The sequence below is a fragment of the Cydia splendana genome, chromosome 14 (assembly GCF_910591565.1).
Source record: "Cydia splendana chromosome 14, ilCydSple1.2, whole genome shotgun sequence".
Taxonomy (NCBI): domain Eukaryota; kingdom Metazoa; phylum Arthropoda; class Insecta; order Lepidoptera; family Tortricidae; genus Cydia; species Cydia splendana.
In genome coordinates this window covers 17,485,829-17,510,729 of record NC_085973.1, presented here as the reverse complement: position 1 = coordinate 17,510,729, position 24,901 = coordinate 17,485,829, and the positions used below count along the sequence as shown (strand labels likewise).

At 38.7% G+C, this 24,901-nt stretch overlaps 1 protein-coding gene across 1 annotated transcript in view; it reads left to right on the top strand.

Annotated features, from left to right (window-relative positions):
- The window catches only part of LOC134796770 (neuroglobin-like), a 42,017-nt gene extending 28,523 nt beyond the window's left edge, over nucleotides 1-13,494 (top strand). Inside the window, exon 3 of the mRNA XM_063768987.1 lies at nucleotides 13,243-13,494. Within this exon, the coding sequence (XP_063625057.1) occupies nucleotides 13,243-13,494 (252 nt within the window). The remainder of the gene's footprint in view (nucleotides 1-13,242) is intronic.
- Nucleotides 13,495-24,901: the final 11,407 nt, after the last annotated feature.

The window sequence follows — 24,901 nt, the reverse complement described above, 5'->3', positions numbered from 1 at the left end:
TGTGTACTGACTACTGACTGTGTGTAGTGTGTGTGGTGAATGTTAGTGTGTAAAAAAAAAGTTCGATTTGGAACTATTCTGATGAAGTTAGTGGGGACACGGCTAAGTGTAAACTTTGTCTGAAGGTTTATTCTAGAAAGGGGAAAACGACTACATCGTTAAAAAGACAGGCTCCGATTCTGGTTCCGGTTCCGTTTTCGGTTCCGTTTCCGTTTTCGGTTCCGTTTCCGTTTTCGGTTCCGTTAAACTAAATTGAAAACATCTGTTTCCGTTTTCGGTTCCGATAAAACCACATCCGTTACATCCCTGGTAAATATCATCATTGAAGCCATTTATCGAACACTGCTGACCACAGCCACAGCCACTGCAGAATACTGCTGACCAGGTTCGAAGCCAGCAATTTCTGGATACGATTATTGTACGACTTTGTGCCAGTTACAGTCGAGGCTGCGGGACCTTGCTTGCTTGGCTTTGGAGGCCAAGGCATCCGTTAGGGATTTGGGCCGGGCGGCTAAGGACCCGGTCGAACCTCCTAGCGCTCATCTTTAAGCCCAGCGAGCATGAATCATATAACTTCCGGACACAGAGTAGCAGTAATAACATCTATGAATACATAAATATTAACGATGTTCTATCTCTGACCCTTCCGCTTGCCGTTACTCGAATTTCCCTTTAACGAATGAAAAACCCAGTCAGTGCGGAGCTAATTAAGTTCGGCCTTTTTGTTCCCTTGGGTAACAGCACTCCTTGATTGACCATCGATGAACCTTATGTGTCAGTAATATGGTTCACAAAACATCAGTCAACAATGTGCGCGGTACTCGGGTCAGTCCAAGTAAAAATTGATTTTATAACAAGGCGATTATGGAGACGCAATCAAATGTCAATTCCGTAATAATTGGAAGCATTTTTAATAAAATTCTAGTGAAATTACCTAGGGCACGTTTATGTGAAGATTAATGACAAAAAATGTTTACTTATGTTCCGTAGAGGAACAGATTAGTATTAATTACTTTCTATGCATATGTAAATAGGTATTTTTCTTACATACAAAGCAACACAATTAGGAAAGAATATATTTTCGTGTAGTAGCTAGATATTTGAACTGGCAACTGCATTTATCTCAAAAGCCCTTCCGGCGCGACACAACCGCGCCACCTAGCGAGGATAAAAAAAACTCTTCGCCTGCCGTTAAAACTAAATGGCCGCGTTCGATCCGCGCTCCGATTAAAATAATTCATATATCGGTTCCCGTCGCTGCGATTTAAGTGAAAATCAACATCAAACAAACATCAAACATCAAACATCAACATTTATTCAGCAAATAGGCCACAAGGGCACTTTTACACGTCATCATTGAATTTACATACAAGGAAAAATAATAACATCAACAATTTTATAAAATAAAACTAACAATTCAATCTAACGTATTACAATTACTAAGAGATGTATATGGTCTCTTAATGTCGAATTACATAAAAAATACAGATACAAAACACAAAAAAAAATCTATAATATTTAGAGGTGTAAATGTCTCTAGGTGTCAGAACTATAAGATTATATAGTTTATCAAGTTATCCTTAGAGATGTATAGGGTCTCCAAGAGTCAATATCCTGTATAATTAATACATTCATTAAGAGAAAAGAAACATACGAGAGCAGAATGAGGCGTCTCACTGTAATTAATTAATAAAAATAAAGTTACTAAGTATAATAGCTTGTGTTAGCTTAAACAGACCAGTCTCCACAAACAGCACCCGTTCACGAGTATGACGCGTATCTCAGCCATCGCCTCCCTCAACCTTCATTCGGGAAAGTGGCGACCCGATCAACGACGCCACCGTAAGCAAAGACTTTTAAGCGAGCATGACATGTTCAAGCTACCGGCCTATAATAATATTAAAATAGTATAAACATGTAGCTGTAAGACACGGCATTTTGTGCTCGTATGTTACATAAAAAGACAGTATAGCTTCACATAATTCCTAGCCTAAGTTGACTTAGAGATGTAAAGGTCTCTAAGTGTCAGAAACATTAAAAATATAGGTATGTACAATCAAAAATAAAATATATAAATAAATACCAGAAGACCAGAGACTAATTAGTGACCCAGTGCCCCTTATGGATATATGCAGCTGTCGATAAAGCAGAGGATTTCCCAATCATCATACATAGACCACCACGTGGTACGTGAAGGTGCTGCTGGATTTATGTAAGTTGCTCTCAATTTATCTCGGCTACATAGTTTTTTGATCCGTTCGATCCGGATTTTTCTTTTTCTGGTTGTGTTGCTCTTGTATTTGCGATTTTTGCGGTATTTCGTACCCAGTTTTTTCGTTTAGACACGTTTGTAGTTCAATTGAGTATTGTCATTGTCGCCATCTTTGTCTCGCAAAATGGTTCCTAACCCTACAGACGGCAATACTGAAGCCGACACATCGTGTATTACACAAGACATATTCGAACGAGATCTAATTCTCGACGAATTAAAGAGAACGTTACAGTTCGCAGCGACAAATACAGATCAATTTCGTTCAAGAACGACAGATTTAACAGTGCATCAGCGAAAGTTTACTAAGATTCAAACTAAAATCGAAAAAGCGTTAATTAAATTGCAAAGCTTCAACAAAGAAGCCAATATTAAGATTCGTAACGATTTTAATGACTTGTATTACGCGATAGTTACACATTTAAATAACCTAAAGGAGGTAGACGTAGAAAGGCGTCGCGCGAGCCGCGCGCTTACCCCCAACGAAACGCTTAGCAACGATCGTCGAAATTTACCAAAATTATCGCTTCCCGAATTTCACGGCGAACCGACTGGTTGGCCTGCCTTTTTCGATTTATTTCAATCGCTGGTACACAATAACAATGCCTACACGGATGCGGAGAAGTTTAGGTATTTGCTCCTTTCTGTCAAAAACGAGCCACATAATTTAATTAAGTCAATTCCCATAACGGAAAGTAATTATGCAATTGCGCTCGATATTCTAAAATCCCGTTATGACAATAAACGCATTATTGCATCACAACATCTAGATAAGTTGTTCGATATAGATATTTATTCCGCGCGATCAGCTGTTGCCATGAGAAATTTACTTAATGTTTATCACGAAAATATAAAGGCGCTCGAAGTCATGGATTTTCCGGTTAAGGAATGGGATTTCGTTCTGTTAAATTTATTATTACGTAAGATTCCCGTGAATACGCGAAAAGAATATGAACGTTCCTTAACCAACCCGGGCGAAATACCTAAAGTTCAGGGCCTAATTACTTTCCTCGAACGCGAACTTTCAGCGGAACAGATGATTTCAGTTTCCCATACACAGTCCACTCGAAACAATTCCTTAAGTAGTAAAAATAATACAAATATAAATTCAAATCAAATAACACCCAAGCGTGTTTTTGCAACAAGTACGGCGTCAGCTCAAAGTCGACCTTATGTCGATACAAATAAGGTTCGAGCTTGCTTGAAGTGTAAAGGAATGCATTCCCTCAATAAATGTTTAGAATTTTTAGACCTATCGGTGAAAGATAGATTTGCATTTGTTAAAACAAATAATGTATGTTACAATTGTTTATGCCCCGGGCACGACTTAAGGAATTGTAAATCAAGTTTTAAATGTCGTAAGTGTAATAAACGACATCATACTTTAATTCATTTAGAATCAAACATTCCGCAGCCGATTATCAATGAAGCTACGGAATCAGTTGCCGTCTCGCTCGCTCTTACGGAGCAGCCCGGCCCTAGCAGCCCGTCAGCAGTTCACGGCGTGAATGAACAGAGTTTAGGTAGTTTAGGGAAACAACCTAGCACGGTTTTATTATCAACAGCGTTGGTTGACCTTTATTACGAAGGCAACAAAGTTGCTACGATTCGCTGTATGTTGGATGGGGGTTCACAAGCAGCTCTGATTACAGAATCGTGTATGCAACGACTCAATTTACCGCGACAACATGTTAGCGAGCCGCTGGTCGGTGTCGGCGACTTGCCGCTGGAACCTAGGGGTACCTTCGTGTGCTCAATTTCGCCTAAGGGCAAACAAAATCTAATCATTCCGTTAGAGGCGTCTATTCTGGCGAAGTTAACCCGTCAAATGCCTAGTGTACCACTAGCACCTCTCGCTGATTGGCCTCATTTGCAGGGACTCGCTTTAGCCGACCCTGAATTTCACAAACCTCAGCCGGTCGACATGATACTCGGCGAGGACATTTTCATGGATATTGTTCGCGATGGCATTGTCAGAGGTAAACCTGGCACGCCCACCGCAATTAATAGTGTGTTTGGTTATTTGCTAGGAGGTAAAGTGAACTTTACTTCCAATGTTTCGACTCCACGCCATACTTGCTTTACGTCGTTTGACAACGACAATCTTCAGAAGTTTTGGGAGCTGGAGTCAGTACCAGAGTTGCGGAGTTACACTCCCGAAGAAAAGCTATGCGAATCCTTTTTTCAAAAGACGCATACGCGTGATGAAACAGGGCGATACGTGGTCGCTCTGCCATTCAAGCCCGATGCACCGCCGCTCGGCGAGTCTCGGCAAATTGCCCTAGCACGATTCCATAAATTAGAATACCGTCTAGAACGTAACCCCCAGTTGAAGGCGGATTATCACGTTTGCCTCCAGGAGTACGTGGATCTCAACCACATGGAGCTCGCGGACGATAACCCCCCCGCTGGCGCGAGTTATTACATACCCCACCATTGTGTGTCAAAAATTTCCGAAACTACACGCACACGCGTAGTTTACGACGCTGGGTGTCGCACGACAAGTGGACACGCGTTAAATGACACTTTGTTAACAGGTCCTAAGTTACACTTAGACATTGTTGACGTTCTTCTAAAATTCAGAGTGCATAACATTGCATTTTGTTCCGACATCAAACAGATGTATCGCAATATTCTTGTGCGTGAAAGTGATAGGGATTTTCAGCGCATCCTTTGGCGCCAATCGCCCGAAGAGCCTCTGCGCGATTATAGGCTTCGTACCGTTACCTTCGGTATAAGTAGTTCCCCTTATCTCGCCTTGCGCACAATTAAACAGCTAGCTCACGACGAAGGTGAGCGTTTCCCGCGCGCCTCCCCAGTCTTACTCAATGACGTCTTTGTTGACGATGTGGTAACCGGTGCAGATACCACAGCCGAGGCTCTCGCTCTGCAGCAGGAGCTGATAGGTATTTGTGCCACGGCCGGGTTCTAATTACGTAAATGGCAAAGTAACTCGCCAGCTATTCTCGCTGTTACGCGATCCCCAGATTCTCATGGTGAGCGGCGCGAAAATGTTCATTTTGCCGAAATGGAAAATGACAAAGGGGTCAAAGTCCTTGGACTTCAATGGAATCCGGGGTCAGACTCATTTAGTTTCAAAGTACAAAGTACTTCTCGGGCCTGTACGAAGCGGGCTATTCTCTCGGAAATTGCAAAAATTTACGACCCACTCGGGTTATTATCTCCGGTGACATTGTTTGCCAAACATTTAATTCAATTGCTATGGTTAGCAAAGGTTCCTTGGGACTCCGAAGCCCCTATCGATATAGTTAACTCATGGACGAGTTTTGTTAGCGAGCTCCCGCTCTTATCTCAAATTTCATTTCCTCGTCATATTTTTAATACTGACGACTTCGATTCAATCGAAATTCACGGATTTGCAGACGCAAGTCAAATTGCGTATGCCGCCTGTGTTTATATACGTCTTACGGACAATACCGGTAAGGTTCAAACTTATTTAGTCATAGCTCGAACTCGCGTAGCTCCACTTCGGATTTGCCTTACTATTCCGAAAATGGAATTAATGGGATGCGTGATCCTGTCAAAATTGATAGAAAGAGTAATGCGCATTTACGGTGATCGCATTCGCCCCAATCAAGTGTACGCGTGGTCAGATAGTTCCGTTGCGCTCGCGTGGCTTAAGTCACCCCCGCACGAATGGAAAACGTTTGTCTCTAACCGCACCAGTGAGATTTTGTCCCGTGTCCCGGCGAGCTGCTGGCGTCACGTCCCGTCAGCTGACAACAGCGCTGACCCGGCGTCGCGCGGTCTGCTGCCCGCCGCGCTCGTACAAAATGACTTGTGGTTCCATGGTCCTACATGGCTCCAACAAAGTCACGACTCCTGGCCTATACAAAAACCGGTAGTAAACACAACGGAAGAAAAACGTAATAAAATTGAATCAACAAATATTAATTGCGCATGTGTTTCCACATTGCCTACTTTCCCGGACGATGATACTCTTATTACGCGATTTTCGTCGCTAGGTAAATTAGTTCGCGTCACGGCATTGATATTTAGTTTTTACCACAAATGTAGAAAACATAAACAAACGCTCCCTGAGTACATCACCGTACCAGAGTACCACTTTGCATTAAAGCGACTTATATTGATTACGTGTTCATTGATTACGTGTATATTGATTAACAACAAGTGTTCGAAGACGACATAAAAAATATCTCGTCAAATAAATCCCCTTCCGTACGTTTGCGGCGTCTCGCGCCTATTCTAGATAGTGAGGGATTATTACGCGTCGGCGGACGTATTCATAAATCATTTTTACCTTATGAATCAAAACATCAATTAATTTTACCTAAAAGACATCCTCTTACAAATCTTATTATTGACGATACTCATATACACGAATTGCATGCCGGTCCGCAGTGCGTGCAAAACTTGCTCTTACAGCGATATTGGATTATTTCAGGTCGCGATATTGTGCGTCTACGCGTGCATCGTTGTATTCCATGTTTCCGCGCACGCCCTACCCGCGTGCAACCTCGCATGGGCATGCTTCCCTCGGTCCGCTTGCGCCCCGCACGCGTATTTAGTAAAACTTCGTGCAATTTTTGCGGGCCATTTTACGTTCGCGCTAATAAAGTTCGTAATGCAAAAATAATAAAATGTTATGTTGCGGTTTTCGTATGTATGAGCGTTAAGGCTGTACATCTTGAATTAGTTTCCGAACTTTCCACAGAAGGTTTTTTAGCTGCGTTGCGACGTTTCACGTCCCGCCGAGGATATTGTACAGATATATATACCGATTGCGGACGTAACTTTGTTGGTTGTAATAATTACCTTAAAGAATTATACGCGTTCTTACGTAACGATTCGGTCATGAGCGCTCTCAACCAACAAACTTTAAAACAAGGATTAACTTGGCATTTTCAGCCACCGTATGCTAGCCATTTCGGTGGACTATTCGAAGCGGCTGTTAAGAGTTTCAAAACCCATTTATATCGCGTAATAGGTACACAGACGCAAACATATGATTCTATGCACACGCTGACCTGTCAAATCGAAGCGGTACTTAACAGTCGTCCTCTCTGCGTGTTAAGTTCAGACTCTTCCGATCCGTTACCTCTTACGCCGGCTCATTTCTTAATCGGCGAGCCCTTAACGGCCCTACCGGACGTTTCTTTGATCGACGAAAACCCTAGTCGTCTTACGCGCTGGCGCTGGGTACAACAAGCTGTCCAGCATTTCTGGCGTAGATGGAGTCGTGAATATCTCCATCAACTGCAGCAGAGTACAAAGTGGCTTCAAGATCGCGGTCCCGTCATCCGTGAAGGCACTGTTGTTGTGGTATGCGATGACCACTTGCCGCCGTTACAGTGGAAACTCGCGCGCGTTCATGCTGTCCATCCGGGCACTGATCAAGTTAGTCGCGTCGTAACTTTAAAAAGTGGGAACACATTGTTCAAACGACCCGTAGTTAAGGTCTGTCCCTTACCCTTAGAATAATTTCTACAATCGTTACGACTTTTAATGTTAGCATTTAAGTTAGGTATAAGTTTCTTTATCTTGTTGAACTTTCGCATGTTCTTTTAAAAGACACTACGTGTTTTTAAGGTGAGCGGCATGTTCCGTAGAGGAACAGATTAGTATTAATTACTTTCTATGCATATGTAAATAGGTATTTTTCTTACATACAAAGCAACACAATTAGGAAAGAATATATTTTCGTGTAGTAGCTAGATATTTGAACTGGCAACTGCATTTATCTCAAAAGCCCTTCCGGCGCGACACAACCGCGCCACCTAGCGAGGATAAAAAAAACTCTTCGCCTGCCGTTAAAACTAAATGGCCGCGTTCGATCCGCGCTCCGATTAAAATAATTCATATATCGGTTCCCGTCGCTGCGATTTAAGTGAAAATCAACCAGAGACTAATTAGTGACCCAGTGCCCCTTATGGATATATGCAGCTGTCGATAAAGCAGAGGATTTCCCAATCATCATACATAGACCACCACGTGGTACGTGAAGGTGCTGCTGGATTTATGTAAGTTGCTCTCAATTTATCTCGGCTACAACTTACTTAACGGTTTTTAAAGTTTTAAGGGGGATAATTCACAACCCTATCTAGATAGATAGTAATTAAGTTTTTTTTTTTTTTATTATAATATCAATAATTAGATATGTTAGCTATAATATTATTATTTTTTAAGTATTGTTCGTATTGTGTGGAATTAAAGGCTTTTTTTTTTTTTTTTTTTTTATTTATTAATTCACAACCCGGAAGTACTGGGGTCACTGGGACCAGTGTTGGGCATTCAAGAATAAAATCATTATTTGAATAAGAATTCGTAGGAATAAAATCATCTCGATTTTATTCCCGTCAAAAATATTCAAATAATTTTGGTCGGGAATAATTCGTATGAGAAAAAATTGAATGAGAATAACTTATTCTTAATCAAATAAATATAATCATGATTTTTAATCGAAATAATATTCCACGAATAAAAATGTAGTCCGGGTACCGTATAGGTACTAATTACGTATAGTTAGGTAGATGTAATAGTAGTTAGTCTCTTGTCTAATTTATACCTATTTTATGGAATAAAATCTTACAAATTGACTGTCGCATAACGCATAGTTTCAGTAACCGTATTATTTTTAATTTACTAACCAAATCATTAGGTTCTATTTAGCTGGTCTAAGCGCTTTGTCTCTATCACTCCTACATATTAGTGCGATAGAGAGACGGAGGTAGCGTTCCGTTGACGTAGCGCAAACGATTGGCATATTGGCTACGAACCCAAGGTGCCTAGCCAAGATGTCAATTTTTGTTTTTATTTTAATAACCAAATCATTAGGTAAATTTAGTTGTTCTGGAGGCCTAGCCAATATGCCAATCGCTTGCGCTCCAACAACGAAGCGCTTTCTGTCTCTATCACTCTTACATATTAGTGCGATAGAGAGACAAAGATAGCGTTTCGTTGTCGTAGCGCAAACGTTTGGCATGTTGGCTACGCTCCCAATGTGCCTAGCCAAGATGCCAATTTTTGTTTTTATTTTAATAACCGAATCATTAGGTAAATTTAGCCGTTCTGGGGGCCTAGCCAACATGCCAATCGCTTGGGCTCCAACAACGAAGCGCTTTCTTTCTCTATCACTCTTACATATTAGTGCGATAGAGAGACAAAGATAGCGTTTCGTTGTCGTAGCGCGAACGTTTGGCATGTTGGCTACGCTCCCAATGTGCCTAGCCAAGATGCCAATTTTTGTTTTTATTTTAATAACCGAATCATTAGGTAAATTTAGCTGCTCTGGGGGCCTAGCCAACATGCCAATCGCTTGCGCTCCAACAACGAAGCGCTTTCTGTCTCTATCACTCTTTCATATTAGTGCGATAGAGAGACAGAAATAGCGTTTCGTTGTCGTAGCGCAAACGTTTGGCGTGTTGGCTACGCTCCCAATGTGCCTAGCCAAGACGCCAATTTTTGTTTTTATTTTTATAACCAAATCATTAGGTAAATTTAGCTGTTCTGGGGGCCTAGCCAACATGCCAATCGCTTGGGCTCCAACAACGAAGCGCTTTATTTCTCTATCACTCTTACATATTAGTGCGATAGAGAGACAATGATAGCGTTTCATTGTCGTAGCGCGAACGTTTGGCATGTTGGCTACGCTCCCAATGTGCCTAGCCAAGATGCCAATTTTTGTTTTTATTTTAATAACCAAATCATTAGGTAAATTTAGCTGTTCTGGGGGCCTAGCCATCATGCCAATCGCTTGCGCTCCAACAACAAAGCGCTTATTTATTAGTGCGATAGAGAGACAGAGAGAGCGCTTCGTTGTCGGAGCGCAAACGATTGGCATAATGGGTAGGCCCCCAGAACAGCTAAATTGTAACCAAAGATTTGGTTATTAAATTAAAAACAAAAATTGTCATCTCGGCTAGGCACATTGGGAGCGTAATATCCAACATGCCAAACGTTTGCGCTACGACAACGAAACGCTATCTTTGTCTCTCTATCGCACTAAGGGGCTATTCATAAATTACGTCATTTCAAATTAGGGGGGGTGGGGTCTGGACATCGGATGATGGTAGCATGACGTATGAGGAAACATTCGAAGCATGATTTTTGGATGATTTTAGGGGGGGGGGTCGAAAATCGTCAAAAATCGATGACGTAATTTATGGACAGCCCCTAATATGTAAGAGTGATAGAGACAGAAAGTGCTTCGTTGTTGAAGCGCAAGCGATTGGCATATTGGCTAGGCCCCCTGAACAGCTAAATTGTACCCAAAGATTTGGTTATCAAATTAAAAACAAAAATTGACAGCTGCAATTGCTAGGCACCTTGGGTGCGTAGCCAATATGCCAATCGTTTGCGCTACGAGAACGAAACGGTATCTCTGTCTCTCTATCGCACTAATATGTAAGAGTGATAGAGACAGAAAGCGCTAAAAACAGCTAAATTGTCCTAATGATTTGGTTATTAAATTAAAAACAAAAATTGGCATATTGGCTAGGCACATTGGGAGCGTAGCCAACATGTCAAACGTTCGCGCTACGACAACGAAACGCTATCTTTGTCTCTCTATCGCACTAATATGTAAGAGTGATAGAGAAAGAAAGCGCTAAAAACAGCTAAATTGTCCTAATGATTTGGTTATTAAATTAAAAACAAAAATTGGCATCTTGGCTAGGCACATTGGGAGCGTAGCCAACACGCCAAACGTTTGCGCTACGACAACGAAACGCTATCTTTGTCTCTCTATCGCACTAATATGTAAGAGTGATAGAGACAGAAAGCGCTTCGTTGTTGGAGCGCAAGCGATTGGCATGTTGGCTAGGCCCCCAGAACAGCTAAATTTACCTAATGATTCGGTTATTAAAATAAAAACAAAAATTGGCATCTTGGCTAGGCACATTGGGAGCGTAGCCAACATGCCAAACGTTTGCGCTACGACAACGAAACGCTATCTGTCTCTCTATCGCACTAATATGTAAGAGTGATAGAGAGAGACTATGCGCAACTCTAAGGAGGGTCAACGTTTGGTATGTTGGCTAAGCACCCTGATCGGATGATAGAACTAGATAGTGTATAGCGGAACTCTTCAATGCGTACTATACCTAAACAATAGTAACAAATATCAAATCAATCCGACTTTTAAATAGAAGGGTGAAAATCAACTTACAAAATATAACCGATTGTACTACAAAAATTAACTTAATTCTAAATAACATTTTAATTGAATAAAACCTTAGTTAGAATAGGCCCACTTCTAGAATAATTATTCTGTTTTTTATTCCGCATTTAAAATAAGAGTCACATGATTTATTCACCTTAATTTTATTCTAAAATAACTAGTGCAAGAATAATTCTAATTCAAATCGATTTGAATAAGAATAAAATTTCTGTTTTTATTCTTATTCTTATTCAAGTTAATTTTTGCCCAACTCTGACTGGGACTGTTGGTGCCTCGAGGGCCTCGACGGCGTGCGCCGCGCCTGTTTGCGCGCACTAATTTACTTGCCAAAGCGCCCATTTTCAGGGCAAAAGTAATATATATTGAACGAAGTCTCCGCCAAAGTAGATATATTTAACTGCACTCTGAGTGAATTCACAAAGATAACAAGCCGGCAATTATGTTATCTGCCAAATATTTAGTTATAAGTCTGTTTTACTGTAATATTTTTAAGTGTGTTGTTAACTATTAATTATTTGTCTTCCACATACATATCACGTATTGGATTACTCTGTAAAGTGGTATTGTATAGTTGATTATAAAAAAAACTTACTGCTGTGGCACAGCGACCCGAAGGGGATCTTGGCCTCCGACACCAGAGACCGACACGCTTCTCTGTCCAAAAAAATGTTTGAAAGCGTATATTTGAAACCTACCCTAACTTGACCTATTCATATCATGGTCTCCAATTCCTTATCATTGATATGGATCTGAAGGCTAACTTTTTCGTGGGAGAATATAGAACAACACAATGTTTTTGAAAGGTGGCAATGGTAGGTAAATGCAGAGTGGCTGGAACGAACAGACGAACGAAGGTGACTAACTCAATCACTTTGATGTCGTTTTTCTGACTGGTGCATAGTGAAGATTTAAAAGTAGACGCGACGTAGACATGACGTAGTATACGATAGATCGTTAAAGTGGTCTACCAGACCCAATCTAGAGTCTACTCTAGGTCGTAGCTAAAACCCATACATATAATCCCTATTAATTTTTGGCCATTACCCAAATTTTTACTTGACCCTAGATTCCGTCAAATTCTATCAAATAAGTTAAGGCTGATATGAAATTCGAGGACGGCTATGACTTTAGAGCCAAAAATAGGCGCTTCTTCATCAAATTCAATAGATAGTTAAAATCAAAAATATCTCACTAGAGAAATGATGACTAACTAAAAATTATGCTGAGTGGGGGATCCTATTTTAGCGTCCAAATGTATTTTTATTCTTGCATGCCTTTCTCTTTTTCATGTAGGTACTTTGTTGTGGCGTTAAAATAAATGTATTTCTTCTTCTTCTACTAAAGTGTTGACTTACTTTTCTGTTAAAACTTCAAGCAAAGCTACCTAAAGGTCACCGCCTGAAAGGCTAATTAACCTCGTTCGATTTCTTACCTTTGTGCCCTGAGAGAAAATATAATGATCAGAAATCCGTTTAAAGGACCGACCTTACCTTTGATACAGGCAAAAGGAAAAATTTTTAATGTGATGACGTAAGCTCTCTGGCAACCCCACATTTTTGTGAAGTCGGTTTTTTTCCATTAAAGATTATTTATTGTATACTTACATACTAAATTGCACTTGCGACTTAGTCTGCGTAGAATGATAATTTACTTGATGAAAACTACCCTACGTCCTTCCCCAGGACTCAAAATATATCCTTGCCCAGTTTCATCTAAATCTGTTCAGCGGTTTAAGATGGACCGAATTTACATTTATAATTTTAGTAGGGATTATTTTGTTACTCAAAATAAAATAAACGTTTTCTCCTTTCAGAAAGTGGAGCAACCGTTCCTAGAGGCAGCAAAAATCACGCTTGGAGACCGCTACACACCCAACATTGAGAATATATACAAGCTGACCATCCGGTTCATACTGGAGAACCTAGTTAAAGGCTATGAGGACGCCACCCCGGGCAGCGGTCAAAACACAAACGGGGACGGTCAGAACACAAACGGGGACGGTCAAAATGTAAACGGGGACGGACAGAATACAAAAGGGATCGGTCGGAACGCTGGCGCGAGTTAGGGCTAATGGTAACGGTCGGGCTATACATAATAATCACTTATTTGAGTAATAAATAAATAAATAAGTAAATAAATAAATAATGTGTTGATAAGTTCTTGGCATCGACAACAAAATATAATGTAAAACTTCTCAAAATTAGATACATAGCTTAAGATGTAGATAGTGTTTTAAGGGGCCCACTGATTACCAGTTCGCCGGACTATATCAGCCTGTCAGTTAAACGCAAAAGGTGACAGTTCCGAACAACTGACAGGCTGATATCGTCCGGCGAACGGTGGGCCCTTTAGTCTTTAATACATCAATTATTTGAAAGTCGTGTGTAAAATGTCAGGATGCCGAAATTGCTTCTAAATCGTAAAAGTCATACGTAATTTTTAAGTACTAATAATACGTAAGTTTATTGTCTTCAACATTTAAAGTATATACGACTATGAGTATAACGCTGCCTTGCTAAGGTAAATAACAATATTTTAAATAAAAATTAAAAGTCTGTCAAATCTAATAAACTGTTGATAAACGTTTGTCCCTATCTGTGATTTTGACATTTCTGTTTGTTAGAATGAGACAAATTTTAACAAAAGTTTTATGCATAAGGCGGTTAATCTCAAAGTTGCATATTTTTCAAGTTCATTTGTTTTTGAGAGGTATCCTTTTAGCTTAGGAGGGCAGGCAGAACTATAATGCTAATGGTGTTTAGTTAGACTATGTAATTTACCAAAAATGGTTTTGAAAACGCTTTGCCAAAGCTGGATCAATAATTACTTACTTACTCCATTGCGTTTAACGCCTAACATTGAAGGGTGCCGTCACGCAAGCGGTGTGCCGTCACTCATAAGGAACGGTATATTACAACGTCTACGCACACGCACCCGGTGTACACAGGCCTTTAATGTTAATGCAATGGAATCTGACGTTTTATGTACGCCATATCTAGTTACAAATGAACCATTTATCTTGCATTTATTGCATTAGTTAAGTTGGTAGTAACAAATAAAATCTGTTATGTACGTTATTTATAATTTTATAAACGTTAAGGAGTAATTTAAATCAAGCCGTAGTTTCTCATGCATTCTTGCTTGTTAGTCAGGGTAATTTTTAGCATTATTGAACACGCTGAACCGGGCCGGAGCCGGGCCGGCGCTCCAGTTTCCTATAGAAAGTATCACGTGATCACCAAGCATCAATCGTCGAAAACCTCGGCCCGGATCCGGACCGTTCTAGCGTGAGTCATTCTATATATATTATATAGATATCTTATGTGTAGGTACTACATAAATCACATTATATCCTACTACGAGAAGGGTAATAAAGCATAAGATTCAACCGATCTATAATTTTAGCATTGAAAAGTAGTTGTTTTATCTTATAACTTCTTTGTTTCTCAGAAAAAAGTGGATAGTCTCGTAGACAATTTAATTTAGCGCGTTAGTAAATTTATTTAGCTCGCTGCTATTTCGTTTAACCATGTTTTATACATTGTATACATGTGTACATTATATTATTATGAATTTATTTAGCTTTTGTTTTTTCAATATTTTTATAAAAGTAGGTAAAATATAAAAATACACTCACGAGCATAGCTGGGCGTTTTCAGAAATAAATATCGAAAACCCGATTCTCACAGATCCCGGTGTTTTTGGGTTCTTTCAACCTAGAATCACTAGCATATTCAATACTGATGATAAAATAAAATGTCCCAACAATTTGTATGAAAATTGTACATTCCACTACGTCACGCACATACAAGTGAAATTTTTTTTCATACTAAAACGTGACGTAATGGAATGGACATTTTGGGACATCTTTTTTTAATGGTGGGATGGAGAATGCTGTCGATTCTGAGTAGAATGAGCCCAAGAACGTCCAGATGTGAAAGAATCAGGTTTTCTATATTTATTTCTGAAAACGCCCAGCTAAGGCCGCTACTTAACTCCTGTAGCTTATTATTCTAGGTACACTTTACCTATAATAATAAAATGTAAAAGGGAATTCCTTCTCTTAACTCATTTTAGAATGCCTATTATACAGAGGCTTTGTTAAATGTCTATAAAACCATTTTTAAACTTTTTATAAATACAAAAAATTGAAAATTATGTTACATTTTTCCTAAATGTCTATTGTGAGTAAGTACTTAAATATAATAATAAAAGAAAAATGGATTGGCTGTATTCCCCTGAACTACTCAATTTCAATCCCTATTAAAATTCCTCAGTAAAAACTCCAAAAAGGTGCATATTAGGAGCAAAGAAATCAGAATAAACAATTAGGTTTTACCTATGGCAATAAAACACTATAAAACTCATGGTGAGGGCACTGTTATCTCCGGACAATTTTCGATAGGCATTGTTCGATGAAAGATTTTTGGTCACGTCTCCAGTAAAGCAAAACTTTTTTCTCAGTTTTACCCCAATCACAATCACAATATCGTTCTACTGTCCGTCCGTCTGCCATTATAGGGCCTAACGCGAACCACGTTCGACGTGTTGCCTCCCTGTCACACTTACGTACGAATTTACAAGTGCGACAGAGAGGCATCACATCGAACGTGTTTCGCGGTAGGCCCTCTGAACACACGAACTAAAGTGCGTAGCCCAGTAATTACAATTTTAATCAAACCAAAACGTTCGCCACCGTAACCCCTCATCTGAAACTCAATTACAGATGTGTGTAGTGTTGGGTACGACTCGAGTCTTTTGAGTCTTTAAGACTCGACTCAGTTTTTCAGACTCTAATAATTGAGTCTAAACTCGAGTTCTTTTCAACTTGATGGAGACCCGAGTCTTTTGTAGAGACTTGAGTCCTTTTTAGAGAACTCCCGATTTTTTTACAAACAATATCGAAATGCATTGTCCTTATGTATAATTTGTGGATGAGGTACACCAGTAGACAAATCATACGATAACGCCTAATTTATTTACTGTTATTTAGGAAAAACCTTTAAATATTTTAATAGATTCGGAGGCTCGAGTCCTTTTGAGTTGGTCTTAAAAAAAGACTCAACAAAGGACTCGACTCGGGGCTTTAAAAGACTCAGAAGTTTTTTAAGCGCAGTGTCGTAAAAACGAGCTGAGTTCTTCAAATTCAGACTCAAAAGACTCGAGTTCCTACCAACACTAGATGTGTGACCTTAACCGTTATGTATTGTATGTTGTCGTATGACCATAGTGAAAACAAGAAAGTAGTTTATTGAACAACTAAGGAAATAAGGTACAGTCAAGTGTAAAAATATAGGTGCATAGAACTTACTCAAAAATATGTCCCATAGTTCATAATTCGCTGACATAAGAGCTTTGGGACATATTTTTGAGTATGACGAGTGCATCCATACTTTTACACTTGGCTTTACAACAGTACAATAACAAACAAGGGGAAACAAGAAGAAACAAGGTACAAGATACAGGTAAGGAACAAGGTGTAAAGAAGTAATTAATGTATTGTGGCAAATAGATTTAGGTACGGTGGCCTGATAAGTAGGCTTATATACCTAAGCTTGCAAATTGCAACAATCGAATCAAAACACGTCAAATATAATTTAAATAAGATTATAAGGCAAGTAAGACATAATGTACCTACAGACTAACATACAACCAATTTTTAACCTTCTCAGAAGGCAGTGACCAGAAATTCGCGATAGACTCGATTTAAATATGTTTTTCTCCAATATGCTCGGAAATGTTCACCTTATTGTAGCAAAAATAGTACGCGAAGTTCTTCGTTATTGTCAAACTCTAATTTAAAAAAAATCTAACTATCGCTGTCCTGCTCTAGCGGACGGGAAGTAAAAAAACACTACAGTAATAACTTATTACTGTAGTGTTTTTTACTTTTTAAAAATAAAAAACGCAAACAGCCTATTATTATAACCGCGAGCCGCGTCTACACGACCCGATCAGCTATCATTTCAAGCTATAGGATAGAGTGAGATAGTAAGATAAACGACCTTACTTGTCTCGTTCTTACAAGACCGTTGTGCTCCTGTATGATCGTGCGAATACTGCCTAATAAAATCAAAGATTATTTTTATATTTTTTTAAGGATGTCATCGGTGTTCATAAAGCTTATATAGTTTGTCAAAGGACTTTCTCATTTCAAACATAGACAGAGAGAATCATACTATCTTTGTCTTACACTAGTACTAGCACCCAAAAGAAAAGGATGGGTATAGTTTTCCTGGTTCTTACTGACTGACAAATTAGTTTCACCAACTATTATATTGAATGAACTGAATATTGAATGGTACTGAATGGCAGAATAAGTTTGTGCCTTTAACTTTTAAAAAAATATTTAAATGCGAAATAGTTTTTGACATTTTGATGTGAAGGTTTGATTTGAGTGATGCTTAAATAATTATTTTACCTTATTTCCTCGCATGTTTGGAGAAAAGCACTATATATGCCTCGGCAGGAATAGCAATTCGTGGATTCGTCTTCTTTGATCGAAACTCATCCACGAATTGCCCTTTCCCGGCCTCTGCAATAATGTACTATTAATACAAGTCAGATTCTAGCAAAATTACAGACTGACATAGGTAGATATCAAAAAAAACCGGCCAAGTGCGAGTCGGACTCCCACACGAAGGGTTCCGTACCACCTATAGAAAAAACGGCAAAAAAAATCACATTTGTTGTATGGGAGCCCCACTTAAATATTTATTATATTCTCTTTTTAGTATTTGTTGTTATAACGGCAACATAAATACATCATCTGTGAAAATTTCAACTGCCTAGCTATCACGGTTCATGAGATACAGCCTGGTGACAGACAGACGGACAGACAGCGGAGTCTTAGTAATAGGGGGTTCGTTTTCACCCTTTGGGTACGGAACCCTAAAAGCGACGAAGAGAGTACTGTTCTATTTGTACTGTGGGGTGTCGAGGCTCTAGGGGATTAGCCTTCTATGTTGGTGGTTTTGCAACTTTTTGTGGGTTTTTAAATGCGGCGACAGGGGTGCTTATGGGGTAGGATTAACAATTTCTCGTAATAAGGCCGAAATAAGGCCCTCATATTTTTATGCCTGGCTTTCAAGAAACTTAATTTAAGACAAAATACATAGGTACTTTTTAGGTTTTACAATATAGGTAGGTAATTATTTTATCTACCATAAAATGTGCCTATTCCACTCCAACATTAAAAATTTAACCTAAAAATTTTTTTCATATTGTGGTAGGTATGATATTTTAGGTATGATATGTAACACTTCTATGAGACACTTCTATGTAACACTTCTATGAGATTGTGATATAGTTTTCATATAAAAAATAACTGTTGGAGCACAATTACACGAGTGGGGAGCAAAATAAGCACATTTTACGACTTTGATATTGCAGCCGTAATACTGCCTGACTGCCGTATTCGAACTTCAAGATTCACAAGAGACGACACGTACTAGATCCATTCTAGATACGTTATAGTTTAGATATCAACTAGTTCTCTTTTGCAGCGCAATTCGGGCAACCAATGTTACTTTTACGTTAGAAAGAGTAAGATATCTATTAGATGTGAATTGGATCTCTATGTCATATCCTGTGGAAATCGTTCAACAGTATCTCCAGAATCGCGCAAATGTCAAATTTCACAGGTTACATCTTAAACATATCGTTATCGTATATTGGTGATGTCTAATAGATGTCTATTTCAAAATCCGAATCGGGCCGTGATTCGAACTTTAAGATACATCAATTAATAGATCTAGAAACGACATGGATTTGACGTGTCAGTGACGTTTTTGTTTGAAGAAATGTTACATTTGACACTGACATATCTAATCCATACCGTTTCTAAATCTATTACTGACGTATCTTAAAGTTCGAATCGGGCCGATAGAGATTGAAAAACCAGTTTGGCGTTGCAATATTTTACGCGAGATAACGGTAAATTGTAAACCATTGGATGAGTTTTTCAATGGATGTTACGGCTACGAAAAGAAACATCAAATCAATCATGAAATTACATACAATGAAATTACATTCTTGGAAATAAAGTATTGATTGATTGATTGATTACATTATGGCTACCATGGCGATTTTTTCTATGGGACAGCGCCGTCGGGCCTTATTTCGTTGATTGATATTTTGGCCGTGAAGATTTTATATAAATTATTATTCAACATTAGTTATCAAACATGAAAAAGTAATCAAAGTAGGTACCTCGTAAAGTTCCATGTAATACCCAAATACATAACTATATAAATAATTCAATTTTACTTAACGCAAGCCTAATTCCCTGCGTTTTCAATTTCAAGAAGCACGCACGAGCGCGCCTTGATTGATAATGTTATTTAAATTACATTTATTTGCATTTCTCTCCAAACAACGCCGTGCCTTGTTTACACGGGGCTTAGTCTTCATCATAAGAAATAAAGAAGGCTGAAGAAAGAGTCAGAAGATAAAAAAGGCCATTATGGTAATATTCCACTTCTAACCGCAGCTGCATTACTGTCAATTTTACTATGGAAATTGACAATGACAGCGACGCGTTCAGTACCGGTAGTGCAGCTGCGGTTAGAAATGGAATGTTACCATTAGAAGTAAAAGCAGGCGATACTTTGTATTAATTTTGGCAGGATTTTCATCATCGCAACCTTTAGTTTTCAAAAACATTATCAAAAAATATATTTTTTCTCTCCAAACATCGTTGTGCTGTTTACACGGGGAAGACTACTTCATCTTAAACTTAAGAAAGAAAGAAGTGTTGACGACAGAAGAAAACGTTGAAAGGCAAGAGATGTAAAAACCATATAGAATATAAAAGCAGTAGGTATTAATAGTTTATGCTCAGAAATTGCAGATGATAATGATTGTTGATACAATCCCTCACCAGTCTGCTTGTGACCAAGAACATAATGAAATGCTCGAAACGACAGGATAAATAATGAAAGTCCCGTGTATCAGTTGTCAGTGAAATAGTAATATGTAAATGATACTCGGAGTAATATTAACGACTCCAGTAGGGCCAATATGGGTCCGCTCTCTATTATTTGTCACCATGGCTGTCACGTTCTCACAAATATGTAAGTGCGAAAGTGACGCATGGCATGACAGGTGATAAAAATGCGACCGCGATACCGCCGCAGCTATGTAAACTACGCATTAAGCATTTCAATTACGACATGCAAATGTCCGCGTGTGATTAATTTTCGAGCTGAGAACATGGAATTAATATTCTGGATTGAATTTTCACGGAGAAAAGTGAGCAAAAGAGAGGCATCGCTACTTACCAGAGCTTTTCTTCCCTTTCTATGTATTAAAAGTCTTAATTCATTTAAACACATTAGGTACTTACAACATAACATGATTAAAAAATTTGTACAAAAAGGCGTCGGTTTTAGAACTGCTTTGCAATCTTTAACCCAACAAACAAAGGAAGTTTTGTCAAAGGAATTTGCACGCTTAAAGTAAGGCAAGGGTAGGCAAGCTGAAGAACCGGGCCTTCTTTTGCGAAGGTACCTTATGTCGAGCAAATTACTTTCAAAAGGATAACAAGCAAAAAATACAATAAATGTGTATGGAGGTGATTTTTTTTTAATTATAACTAACCTTTAAACGGCTCGGCTGAAGTTTATATTATTGTATCTCATCCACGGCTAATATCCTACGCGTACTAATGTAATGGCGTGAAGCTACTATACGTGCTCGTACATGCGTATTTTGAAGTGGGAGTCATCTATCATAGTTAGCACCCGAGCGGAATGTGATGTAGTTTCGACGTGAGGCAGGCACGTCAACGTTATTTAATACACTAATGCACAGGGCGGGATTATTAACACGACTAATTTACATGGTATTCTTGGTAATATTAACTATTGAAAAACACTTTTGAAAAATAAGTCACGGCAAATATGTAACAATAGGCCTGATGACAAATTTTGAAAACCCTTTTAATATCGTCGGTACACTTGTATTAGTTCCGAAAAACACTATATTTCAGTTATACTCATAAGATTTAACATAGATAATTGCATTTTATTATAGCTAGTTTAAATTTCGCGCGAAAACGCCTCGCATACCATTTGTGACGTCATCATTTAGTTGGTGGTAGGGTGGTAGATATTGTTTACATACTTACAGTTACGAATTTCCCTTGAATCCAAATGATATTGTTAATTCAGCACCATATATTACGATTAGGGATGATAAATACATTACAAAAATTTATCACAATAACTCATTTTACACAAAAACTCTCACACGGTTGCAGTTTAAGATGAATTATTAGATACATGTAAATTTTGAGTGAAAATCACCCATGGTATAATAATATACTCCGCCTGGTACTCCATTCCGAGATTCGCGTATGACCTAACTGACACGCGCCTACGTCATCATGCTGTTTACAGGTTCTCAAACTTTGAAATGTGGGAGAATTTTAACCAACGGTGAAAATTATTTTAACGGCATTAATTTTAAGTTATTCATGTAGAAACATAGTAAAATAAAACAAATCTAATGTATTAAATTAAACTTTATTTATCTATACAAGACAAACGTTTAAAAAACTAATTCACAGTTACACATTAATTACCAAGCTTACGACGTGAAAAGTTTGGAAAACACTGCGACTGCTGACACTGAGCGAGAAGGAAATAACAATTAACACGCGTTCGACAAGGATGACGGTCAGGGCATGAAGTTATCTAGATCCGAATTGTCAAATGTGCACAGCGCTATCCTGTGTTGCCAGTAGTATAAACAGAATTACCCGAAAGTCTGAAATTTCTTTCGTGAATCGGAAGATATTGCTAACGAGTAATTAAAAATGACGTGTTATTGTAAAATTTAAGCTAAAATACATATAAATGAAAATTATAAAATTATAAAGAAATATTTTAACTTATTAACCATAGGTATAATGTACCCATGTAACATGTTATGTTGAAATAAAGTGGCAATGTTATTGTGACGTAGGCCCGTGTCACTCTGGGAATGGAAGACCATGTTTTATTAGACCATGAAAATCACCGAACGCTGGTTTTACTTTTTAATTTTTCATTTTTTCTAGTTACGACAGCCAACATGGCAATGATAGTTCCATTCAGCCAAATAATTAAAAAAGTTTGTTGTTAAAATATCGTATTATTTAGCATTTTATTTAAATAATAACAAATAGATATCTACTTTATATCGTGTAATAATATTTTTTGGACGTAATAATAAATGTTTAGTGGCGAAATAACATTTTTTTTGCACCTTTCGAACTCTTTGGTGCCCACGTATAGATTTCGGTCAATGAGGTTGTCTATGTTGCTCTAAGAAATATGTTATGGATTGATGACGTCACAGTTTAGAATGCTTCTGATTGGCGTTTCAGTAAAAATGGCCGATTGGAGAATTTTGCACTTTTATTTTATTGAATATATTAATAATCCTTCAGTTTATACTGAGATTGGACCATTTTTTACAATCATATTAACATATATGTTTCGTTGAAACCATTATTTCCATGATTCTTTGTTACTTGCAACAGGCCTATTATGAATCATTACGATTATTTACATTATTTTGCTTTCATAAGTAATAGTTATAATTAATAAAAGTAATCCTAAAAACAAATTATGACTAACAAAATAAATTAAACTAAGAACTAAAGAGACTAAACTAAAACTACCTAAAAAATAAAAACCTACAAATAGAAAATTGGCCCCAGGTCTGTGCCGTCCGGTAGGGTGCCCAGAAGGCTGGCGGCGTTACCGCGCTGAACGGCAACGCCAATGCGTTGGGTGAGGTAAGCTCCAGCCTTCCGGTCACCCGTTGCGTCTTTATTAATATTAATAATAAAGGTGTCATTCCGATGGTAACTGCAGCTGAGCTGTGGCATCAACGACGCCGCTGTATCTTTCAATTTATTTATAAAATATTCTTCTCTTTATCATTTGTCATCATGTCTGTCACGTTCTAACAAGTATGTAAGTGCGAAAGTGACGCATGACATGACAGGTGATAAAAACGCGACCATGATACCGCTGCAGATCTCGATTTGTCTGTACGTGTTCAACCGAGTATTAAATATTCTGAAGGTCTACTTTCTTTCGAAAATCTACATTTCGTTATCTCCCTCTCTATCGCCCTTGCAACTTCGAGGGAAAAAGACGCAGATAACGAAATGTCTTTGAAGTTCGCGGTAGACTAGGAGAAGGGGATTGTTGGCAGTTTTGACAGGGAATAATTTCGGCAATTCGCTCCAGCCGCTGTGTGTTCGACGATTAATTAGAAGGCTCCTTGCCATAGCCTCCTAAATAGCTGAGAACAGCTAGTTCATGCCATTTAATTATATTACTTAAAACAGCTAACAATAAATAAGGTCAAAGAGAATTTGAAATAGAGAGTTACTCTCATGGTAAATTATGTAGCTTCAGTACATTTACTGCCATCTTTCGACAGAAGGTTAAACCTGTTAGAACGCCATTTGACTTCAATCATTATTCTTTCACTGTTATGTGTTAACTTGCTAAATATTAATATTAACGCCATCGACTCGAGAATAGGCTGAAGGTTATGGTGCCATCGCTCGAAAAGATTGCACCATGCCTACAGTCGAGTAGATGGCGTTAATAAGTTAACACATTCAGTGAAAGAATAAGGATCAAAGTCAAATGGCGTTCTAACAGTTTTATCTTCTATCGAAAGATGGCAGTAAATTTACAGTGGCTACATAATTTACTTTGACAATCCGCCTCTATACACTCTATTCTCTTTGATAAGGTACATATCTATATATATTATAAGTAATTTCTTTGCACAGTAATTTTTCTACGACCCAGCTGCGTGACGCATCTTCGACCCCTATAAATGTTGCGATGTTTTTTACAGTTAGGACCATCTTTATGACATAATTTTATTGCGTCGAGGTGCCGTGGAGTACGATACGAGCTAAGTTGTGCTTTTCGCAAAATCGTTCTCTGTTTTCTATAGGAAATGTTGTCATCATCATCATCATCTCAGCCATAAGACGTCCACTGCTGAACCTGTGAGGCCTTCCCCTTGGACCTCCATACGTACCGGTTGGAAGCGACCCGCATCCAGCGTCTTCCGGCGCCCTTAATAAGGTCGTCTGTCCATCTTGTGGGTGGACGTCCTACACTGCGCTTGCTAGTCCGTGGTCTCCACTCGAGCACTTTTCGACCCCATCGGCCATCTTCTCTGCATGCAATGTGGCCTGCCCATTGCCACTTCAGCTCGCAAATCCGGTGGGCTATGTCGGTGACTTTAGTTCGTCTACGGATCTCCTCATTTCTGATTCGATCACGTAGAGAAACTCCGAGCATAACCCTCTCCATAGCTCGTTGAGCTACTTTGAGTTTTGAGATGAGGTTGATAGTGACAGGCCTCTCTGTATTCTATAGGAAATGTTGTCGCTCGAAAATATTTCCCATAGGAAACGGAGTACGCCCACAAGAACGGCACAACTCTGG